We start from the raw sequence: 10410 nt of genomic DNA, 5'->3' as shown, positions 1-10410 counted from the left end.
GGCCCATTTTTCATGTTTTATTGTAAAAGGTGTGTATTGAGTGACATTTTTAGTATTTGTTGCATATTTGTTTGTCTGGGTGATTGTGGGGTGGGGAAAGTGGCCACCACTAAAGGCTGTCTTCCAAAATAAGGATAACTTGTCTAAAAATGGAAATTCTGCCAGAAGGCTTTCTTGTTGGTACTGAGCAAAATGTGTTATTAATAAACAAATGACTTATCCAGAAGAGAAAGAGCTGGTCACTTCCACAAAGATAACAAAAATAACTACTTACAAGATGAATAAACACTCATTTGCTTTGGTTAAATTGTGTTTCACAAAAAGCAAACGTACATGTAATGCAGTATATACTTTCAAGATAATAAGTAAATAATTGAAGAACACAGCTATTGCTTTAATACACAAGGACTGCTTTGTATTATAATTCAATTTTACTTTCCATGATATCATGGGACATTTGTCTCCCATTAGTCTTCTCGATTTACAGCTCTTGCTGCTGTTAGCCATCTGGTCTTTCAGTGTACGCTAGCCAGCAAATGAGGACCACCCGTGGCGTAACTCCTGGTGGAGGCTAGTCTTGGGGTAAAATGAACTTTTGCCAACCTAGTTTGAGGTTGCTGTTTCTGCAGGACATTTGGCCGCGATGGAGATGTGTATACTGAGGGTAGAAAATAAACAGTCAATGTTTTAGCTTTTTTTGTTTGTTTTATACATATTTTTAACTGTATACACTTACACAAACAGATTTACTCTTATGTAGAACTTGTGAAAAGGGTTTATTACAAAACGCAAAACAAGCCTATATTATTTACACCCTTACCATGTGGTATGCACTTCTTTTAAGTAACTGAAGAAGTATGAGTCTTCTGTTTTTTACTGCTCTGTCTATCCATAGGCTTTGCACATTTGAGTTTATTTACAGGTGGATAAGTGCATGGCTCTTTGTAAATGGTGCTTAATCCATCTTTCTCTCGATCAAAAGGGGCCCTGATAGAATAGGAAAATAGGGAACAGTATACCGTTGCTATGTCTGACACACTCTTTTGCCCTTGAGAACATTGTCTATGGCTCTGATATTCTACTGCAGGAATTCTTTTGACATTCCTGTAATATTTTCATGTGACCTTTCTGAATGGATCATCTTGACCTGTGGCAAGATGTGGAGATGTAAGGAGAATGTGCTGTATGCAGCTCCAGAAGAAGAAGAAGAACAATAATAAGAAGAAGAAGAACAAGAACAACAAAAGATTATACAGATAAGTATCAGTGTTTGCAAATGTGATCTTAGACCCAGTATTATATTAACTAATTCATAACCACACATGTATTTCCAGATCTTTCAAACTTTTCCAGAACATGAACACATTCTTTGCATGCTGTGGTCCCTTTCACTGTTTGCATATTGATTGTTATTGTAGTTCCATTATCAGTCTGAATCTAAATATGTTCCTGTTTTATGAGCATCAAATAAAAGGCAAACTTGCCTACAAAAGATTTGCATGTCCTGGAACTTTTGATTACTTGTTGGGTGAACCAAGCGTATTTACAATACAAATCAAAAGAAATAAATCAAATCGTACATGGTTGGCACAAATTCTGTTTGCTGAAGTGCAAATATAAAATTTGCTCCAAACATGTCTATATTTTTTTGTTCCTGGCCGCCCCTTGTCATTTTCGATTTCAGGAAATCGTCACAGCCTGATACAAAGTTTTGGCATTAAACACTATGTGACAGCAAAACCTTTCAAGGATATGTCAGAAGAAATATCCTGCATCAAGCAAATGGGTCACATTACATTGCAGTGATGGTTCAACATCAGCACAATAGCACAATGAGCCAGTGCACCATTATAAACAAACAAACAAATAAAAAAAACATATTTATACGTTTGCTTATTTATTTGAATACTTCTACCTCATATTGTACTATTTAGTGAACCCTATCTCTCTGTCTGCCATGCTGTCTGCCTCTGTGTCTCTCCCCAGCTCACATGCATAATCCTATGGGATTAAATCTGCCTGATCTTTTTTCCCTCAAGGTTTGTGTGTTAAGAGCCATGTGCAGGCACACAGGGGTCCTTCCAACATGTGTCTTCCCTGTCTCACAATGGTCCTGCATTCATCTGAGGCTCTCATTTGAGGTTCTTTCTTTCTTTTTCTGGGCAATGCACAGATTTGGAACATGACTCGGTTTCTCTGATACCATATGTGGACTTTTTTGTATTTCCCCACCTACCCCCTTTCATGTTGGAGGTTGAAACATGAGAGGGTTCTGACAAAGGTTCAATATTCAATGCCTTTGAAGGTGGATTTACATACTGAACAATGCACCTCACAGTAGGAAGCACTTTTTCAGGGTTTTTCCCCCCCCTTCATTTCTTTCCCCAACATGGTGAAATCGTGAGGAGTGTTTCTGTTTTGCAGAAAGGGCCTTGAGAAGCTCCATGAGTCATTCCATCTTTATGACATTTAAGCTTCTCATTTGTCTCCTCACATCATACATAATCCTGCTCTATAATTATATGTATTATTTGCACTTGGTTATTGGAAGGAAAACATCTACCTGAAAGCACACATTTGGAAACCTAATAATAACGGTATGTCTTTGAGGCACAAGATGAGCTCCTCTACAGGTTGTACCATGCCATCAACAGCTGGCCAAGGTTGCTCACATTGGCCAATACTGTCATTGACAGGGAAGAGAAGACAGAAGGACAGCAAAGAAGGACTGTCAGTATAAGAGCACAAAACAGCCAAAATCAGGGATACTCAACAATATAATTGGCACAGAGACTGTTGGGTATGTAGCATGTACTTCTTTTACTGTGTCGTATTGCTAAAATGGCTTTACAGAACATTCTGTGTTGTCATGGGATATTGCAGAACATACTGTATACAGTACAGTATATCACATGTTCTTCAAACTAAGAACATAGGCATAGCCTAGGGATAGAGTGCAGTCTGGCTTCCATTAGCTTAGCATTTGTTACTAAGACACCACCGAACAATGAAACATAACAACTGCATCATTCTAAGTCACCATATTCAACCTGTTAACGGAGTGCAGGATCTTTAGACAACAATGGACATTTAGAAACATCTTGGTAAGTTAGAAATTTATGTAAGGGACAGTAACATCACTGGTAGTGTTATGATATAAGTAACAATAATCATATAAGATATTAAGTTGAACATCATTTGTTTGTTTTTGTTTTGTGTACCGCCTCACAGATAACAAAATACAGTCTGACTTCAATGGCTGTGATGGTAGACTTTGAATTGGTCTGAGTCAGTTTGTGACATATAACTTTATTTATATCAGGACAGTCACTGGAACAAGACACCTCCAGGCAAAACAAATCATAAAAGATTTAAAGATGGGTATCATGAAATATTAGCATCATTTTAAATGTGCCTTCTGCTCCTTGGGGTGAGAAGAAAATGAACTAAATCTAAAAAGAATAATTGCAAGGAACCAAGTGGGAGCATTGGAGTGATAACATAAAAATGTTTGTGAAGTGCAAATATGTCATTTTAACCCTGTCAATGTGAAAAAACTTACAAATGATCCTACTCTAAGTACTCTATATACTAAGTATTTAGCTTTTTGTGCCATTTGAATATTGCCATGCTTTTCTTGACCTGAAAGTCAGACTTCTTTGTCAGATCTGAAGACTTTTCACAACATATGTTCAAGTCTAAATCACAGAAGCACAGATTAAGAACACTTTGTATCACCATTTAGTGCTAAATGAAATTAATCCAACTAGAATGTGTCTCTAAAACAAAAAGAAATGTTTGAAATGTCGGCTCTGTGTATTTTAAGAGTCTGTCCATCTAAACACAGTCATTATTTGCGTTGTTTACCTCGGGAGCGGTTTGGGTGATGGGCTGTATCGGAGGGTGGGCTCGTGTGTAATTAGGACAGAGTATAAATAGTTATACTGAGGGGGAGAGAGGGACAGAGAGAGAGAGAGAGAGAGAGAGAGAGAGAGGGAGAAAGAGAGACAGAGAGAGAGAGAGAAAGAGAGATGAAGAGAGAGAGAGTGAGAGAGAGAGAGAGAGCAGGGGGAGGTGGTGGGGGTTTGGTGGGTGTAGTGGAGACCAATATCATGCTTACAAATGCATGAGACTCATGAGTTTTCTCTTGCGGGCCTCTGCTGACAATACTAATGTCTCACATGTGCCAAGATCCATGTTACTAGAAAAAAGGAATCAGTCTGTACCAACAACACTGCATGTTGACTTCCTTTGGCAAGCAGATGTTATATGGTGCATGCACGGGTCCTACAGATGAATATACTGTTTATACTCATGTCTTGTGGGTGTAGTTTATCACTTAATCACTACCAGATAGTTGAGAAGTCAATTGGCCAATCTACCAGTCAATCAGTTCATTAACCATACTAGCACTCATTTATCTATCCATCAATACACCTGTACATCATTCTGACCTGCATGTACTGTTGCATACCAACCATGCATACCAACCATAGACTGTACCAATATACAATAATGTGTGTAAGAATGTACTATACATTACTGTGACTTAATGGTAAAGGTCTAAGCTTAAGGTTTCTGTGAACAGGCCAACAGTATAAGAATCCAATGAATACAAAGCATGTTCAAAACTATATACACATCCTTAGCACCCCAAACTGAATTTGAGTTTATGGATAACACTAGGTTAGCAGCAATCTTCTGAAATTATACAGACAAAAAAAAATAAAATAAAAAGTTCCCCAAAATAATCCCTATTCTTTACAGAAAGAGGGAGAGAGAGATTGCCTGAGAGTGAAAAGTAATGTAATAGTTACCTACTAGATTGCGCCATGGAAACAGACATGAAAAAATTCTGTTTTAAAAAACTTTAGAAGTTTTTTTGACACAATACAGATGAAGGTGTCCTTGAGCGCATGTCTGCGAGTTTCTTTTGTCTGCCCTGTGCTGTGGATTAAAAGCTGTCACACCATATGTGCCTGGGAGAGGGTCAGACAGAGTTCTTCAGATTTCACAACTAAAATACACCGTTAACGGTCATCTAAGTTTGGGCACTGTATCTGTGCCACTCACCATGGTCAGGCCTCTCACTAGGTAGGCTATGAGAGATTTCTATTTTGCTCCTTAATCAAAATGTAATGTCACTGTAGTTTAACAGCTAGTAGTGGTAGTGTAGTGTTTACTGTGTGTGTGCATAGGCGATGAAAACATATTAGACAAAGAGTTGGGTTATTTTGCTTTTACCTCTCGATTCTCCCAGTTCTGTAAAGGCAAGTTTATTTAATTAACCAAAACTTCGGGACATCTGTCAACACTAAGCTAGGATTGAACAAGAACTGTTCTGGAACTGCAGTGCTTTGAGAAAAGTCAATTGTGCCATTACATGGATGCCAAAGTTTGTATAACATTTTGCTTTATGCTTTTGAATACTATGTGCCACAGAACACGCATGAAAGTTATATACATATTGTATATAAAGCATGACGTGCCCCTATTAACACTAATTTCATATGGGTTGACACTGCCACAGGTAGCTGATGAGCTCTTTGAAAGCTGTAGATTATGTTGATGGTCAATCTGGCAACCATCCCTAAATCCTGTCTACAGGAGATGACGTTAAGGGGCCTGGGGGAATTGTGGGTAGAGGTCTGTGGGATATAGAGTTACCTGCATGTTAATAAAAGCTACTTCGCTTCTACATCGTAGCCTACTCGTTAAGTGTCTGTTTCCACACATCTACAAAAGCACATGTGTGTTTCCTTTGTGGTTTAATTGATTTAAAGCTGGCAGCACAGATACTAAAGACTACCTCAATTAGTGCACCGAGGTACCCTTGCTTGTGGTAGGCTATTTTTTCACTTTAACATGGGCCTTGGTGGACGGTGAGTTACAAGGAAGGACACCAGGGGGATATATAGCTGTAGCTGTTATAATAATGATTATTTTATTCAGCAACATATGTCAAAGTCATAGAGAGAGTAAGATAAAAAATAAGACTGTTATTCAACAATAAAAAAATATTTTGAAAATATCTAATTTCTGTAGGATGGCATCACATATTTGTACTTATTTGATTGTATCTGGCCAGATATTATTATTTACTGCATTTCGGTTGTTCCAATTGCCATATCTACATGATATAGTAGCATTGTGAGTCTATTTTATATGAAGGTGTGTGTGTGTGTGTGTGTGTGTGTGTGTGTGTGTGTTAAAGTTGTGTATTCCTTGAGAACATAGAGGCCCAAAGGGTTTAATGACATTTTATGTCAACTGAAGAATGATTTATAGAAATATAAAATAGCAAAGGCATTGCCTCCATACTATAGCAGATAAGAAGCTAAAACAGCATTGGTATGTGTATTTGTGCCACCACAACATGAGTGACACATTAGTGTTTCTCACAATTGGCAGTAGTTAACACACATCTATTGCCAGGAATGGTATAATGCAAACCAACTTTCCTCTAAATACACACAAATATGAAATCAAATATTTGAACTGCATCCAGCAACAAACTGTCCCTTTCTTTAAATGCTTACTTTCCCTGCAGACAAAATATGCCTGATGAGAGCACACCACTGACATCTGGTAGGTTTTTCTGTTGAGGTGTGTTCCACATTTTTAATTGTATTTATGTAATTATATATTTTATTTTTCATGCTGTTGTTGTGCTGCTAAGCATCCTGCCAACAAGAATGCACATGGAGAGGGGATGATAAGAGAAAATTAGTGAAGGGGGGCGAGAGGGACAGAACAAACACAAGACAGGGAAAGTATTTTGTTTTGGTTATTGTTTTTGCATTTTTTATTTTTTATTTACTTCTGACACACACACACAGACACACACACACACAGAGGGAGAGAGAGGGGGAGAGAGAAAGAGAAAGAAAGAGAGAGAAATTGTATGCATGGCTTGTTTCTGAGCAGTAACATTTACCAATTTGTCAAAGCCATGTGATCACAAGCCACGTACTGACATCTATCTATCTATCTACAGTATCTGTCTGTCTTTCTGTCTGTCTGTCTGTCTATCTATCTGTCTGTGTGACGGTCTAGCTACGACCACACACACTGATAAAAATATTGAGCCTGATCTACTTAAAAAAGGTAAGGCAACTTTTTGCATCAGATTAATATGTAGTTAAAGCAAGGCTGGTCTTTGTATAGGCTACTTAATTTCTTGTGTGTAAGAAATGAGTTTTGTAAGTAAAGTCAATATTAATTTATCAAGTAAATTCAACTTAATCTTTCAAGTAAAGTCAACTTAGTTTTGTAAATGACTGAACCTTATTTTATGAGTAAATTCTACTTAATTAAACTAAGTTGACTTTACTTGCAAAGTTAAGTAGACTTTACTTCCAAAACTCATGTCTTACATTCAAGAAATTAAGTAGCCTATACAAAGACTAGCCTTGCATTATATACATAATAATCTGATGCAAAAAGTTGCCTTACCTTTTTTAAGTAGATCAGGCACAATATTTTGTATCATGTTTGGTCTACTTAAAAACTTAAGTATGTGTCATCTATGTGTTCGAAAAGACAATCCTCTTATCACATGTCAAGATATGCTGCCATGGAGCCAAGTGTAGACCATAAAAAGACAGGAGCTGCAACGATTAGTTGATTGATCAATTAGTTGCTAACAACTAAATAATTTGTCAGCAATTAGAATTTTCTTTAAATCATTTTTTTTAAGAAGAATCCCAGATTCTCTGATGTGAATGTTTTAAATTGAGAACTGGTGATCAGAACAAAACAAGACATTTTAGGACATTTTTTTTTCACCATTTTCTTACACTGTATGGACGAATCCACAAATCAATTTATCAAGACTATCGACAGATTAATTCATTGGTTGCAGCCCAACACTGGAAACTGAGCAACCCACATGAGTCAAACAATCTCAGATATAATTATGCATCTTAACCCAAAACAAGACTTGGAAGTCATTTAGCTCAAATAAATACATTTATTTGACAAAAGCCAAAAAAACAAATCAAAATACATTCTATTACAAACAAATCAAAATACATTCTATACACCATCTGTATAGATTTTAAGCTTGCAAACAGACCTTGAGTTCATGGACTTTGGAGGACAGTTTTTGGTTTGCATCCTCTAGCTCTAGGAAGATCTTCTGAAAGACCTCAAACGTGTATTTCAGTTTATTAGGGTACCTCAGTTCCAAGGCATAGATAAGGCCCATCAGATAGGTGCAAGCATGTGCCACATCTGGGATACCAAAAAGGACTTCTGCTCCCTCGATGGCTATTCCAGCTTGCTTGGGGAGACCATCCCTGGCTTTGCTGACAACAAAGATGCCGAGGGCAAATGTAGTAATAGCTTCTTGGATGGTCGCAGCATCGTCATCATTAAAAACCTGTGAAATACAATAAGACTTATTTATTGTATAGTAATGTGAAGGATGCATAACTCTTTGTTCCCCTCTCCAAACAGATGATCACATTGTTATGTGGTACTTTTGAGTAGTATTGTAGCTTAACAAGGGTGTCTACAGGTATTACAGAGTTCAATCAAATGCCATTTAAGGCCATTTTAAGTCAATTTGTTGGAGTAATTAAGCAATGCAGCTTTATACAGTATAAAGAGTATCATATATTTGGTTCTGTTAACTACATAATTATACAAATGGTTACACATCAGCATTTTTAATAATTAAATACTGAAATATTATCAGTACCACAATGGAAAAAAGTCCTGAACTTTGTGTTTTTTTTATTCTTGATTATACTTTGTGTCCTTCATGCATAGTAATATCTTCTTTACCTGGTAGTCCTTCATTAACTCTCCAGTGTTTTCACCAAGGTAGAGTGTGAGTCCTCGAATCACAACTTCTCTTCGCGACTCAATTGTGTCGTCCTACAAAAATATGGAATGAGATTACTAATTAATACGAGAAATATGAGATTAATATAAAATATGACATTACAGACATCAGAAAGCTACTACATACAACTAATTACTACCACACTGTTGTAAATACATGCCTCATTTAACATGTCATGGGTCTCATCAAGTTTCTTCCCAACGGCTCCACCCTTCCTCCTGTACAGGCAACAGCTTGGGTGTGTGTTGGTCCAACTTGCCCAGGACTGCAATAGCTTCAGTGTGATCCTGCAGAATTCCTTCTCGATCTGAGAGACCAAGAGATGTAGACAAGACATGGAGATGTAGAAACATAATGAGACAGACACACATGGGCAAGAGAAACAGAACAAAGACATGGACAAATTAATCCAAAGACCACACTGAATAAATCAGTCTGCTGGTTGCAGAACTGGTTACAAAAAGACCTTGCCTCTCATAGACTTAAGTCTTACATGTACATTGTTGGCCTTTCCTTATCTTACTAAACTTCGAGAAAGTTCTATAACATTTGATCGTTTTGACATGATATACTAGTATATTAAATGTTACCTGTTCCCAGGTATGATTATGTGTACCTTGGATTTATTTTAAATGATGTAAAAACGGCAAACTTTCGTTACATTAAATATATTGATGACAAAGGCTGCACTTTTAAGATTAACCATGGTTTAGTTTTCGGGTCAAATGGCTTTTTGAATGGGTTCGCCACGGGCAGTTGGTTGTAGTGTTACGGTCCCTTATCACACAAGTTTATCACTGCTAGCAGCTAGTTGGCTGTGCCCATTCGCGAGCCCATTTAAGAATAGCCTAGAAATCCAGACGCACCCTAGCGGCAGCAAATGTAGTTCTAATTTGGCTAATTCAAGAAGTCGTTTAACCAGAAAACTAAACCATCGTCAATCTTAAGTGCAGCCTTTGTCAATATCCTTTTAACCTAACGTTTGACTCGAGTATTTACACAAATGCATTTTGGCGAGGATTTTGTTTTAACGTCACACACGACTAGTAGTGCTAGGCTAAGTCCACTAAGTTAGTTGAGTAAGGCCACTTGCTAACGTTAACATTCATTTTCGAATTAAACAAAAAGACTCGACTAGTTGTACTGTTCTAGAGTCTTTTAGTTTAACTTGAAGATGGAAGCTAATCTAACCATAGACAGTAAAATAAATATAACCAGGTATCAATACTTGGCAAACTGTATTCTTACCTTAACGTTCAGTGGACTCATAAACCCAGCCTCTGGAAATGCGGTGGTCTTCTTCTGCTCTTTTCAACGGATGCGTGCCAGTTGGCGGGAGTACGGAACAGCGTAAATTAAACAAGCTTTTTGTTTGTTGAGTGTTTGTACTTGAGAATATCGACTGGGATAACTTAATAATGTATGTAAATGAAAAAACACACAATTTTATTGTAATTTGAACACATGCAGATTAATTTCAAACAATACATTTTCATGTAAAGATACAAACTGAGATTTTTATTGTTAATTTCACAGATTTAATTTATGTTATATCTACA

At 37.1% G+C, this 10410-nt stretch overlaps 1 protein-coding gene across 2 annotated transcripts; it reads right to left on the bottom strand.

The window, feature by feature from the left end:
• Positions 1-7500: 7500 nt before the first annotated feature.
• On the bottom strand, positions 7501-10123 carry LOC143142028 (uncharacterized). Of its 2 annotated transcripts, XM_076302717.1 has the most exons (4): positions 10100-10123; positions 9012-9158; positions 8791-8883; positions 7501-8383 (listed from the first exon to the last, which is right to left on the bottom strand). In XM_076302717.1, the coding sequence occupies exons 1-4, from the start codon at positions 10118-10120 to the stop codon at positions 8060-8062; spliced, it is 585 nt and encodes a 194-aa protein (XP_076158832.1). In that variant the 5' UTR covers positions 10121-10123; the 3' UTR covers positions 7501-8059. The 2 variants fall into 2 exon arrangements, with proteins under 2 accessions (XP_076158832.1, XP_076158831.1); XM_076302716.1 differs by lacking the exon at positions 10100-10123 and having other exon boundaries at positions 9012-10033.
• Between the last annotated feature and the right edge of the window lie 287 nt (positions 10124-10410).

The sequence above is a fragment of the Alosa pseudoharengus genome, unplaced genomic scaffold, assembly GCF_046254945.1.
Source record: "Alosa pseudoharengus isolate Yale_2024_CS ecotype anadromous, Long Island Sound unplaced genomic scaffold, YU_APseudo_1.1 YU_APseudo_1.1_scf_24, whole genome shotgun sequence".
In the NCBI taxonomy this organism is placed as follows: domain Eukaryota; kingdom Metazoa; phylum Chordata; class Actinopteri; order Clupeiformes; family Clupeidae; genus Alosa; species Alosa pseudoharengus.
This window is presented reverse-complemented; position numbering and strand designations above follow the sequence as displayed.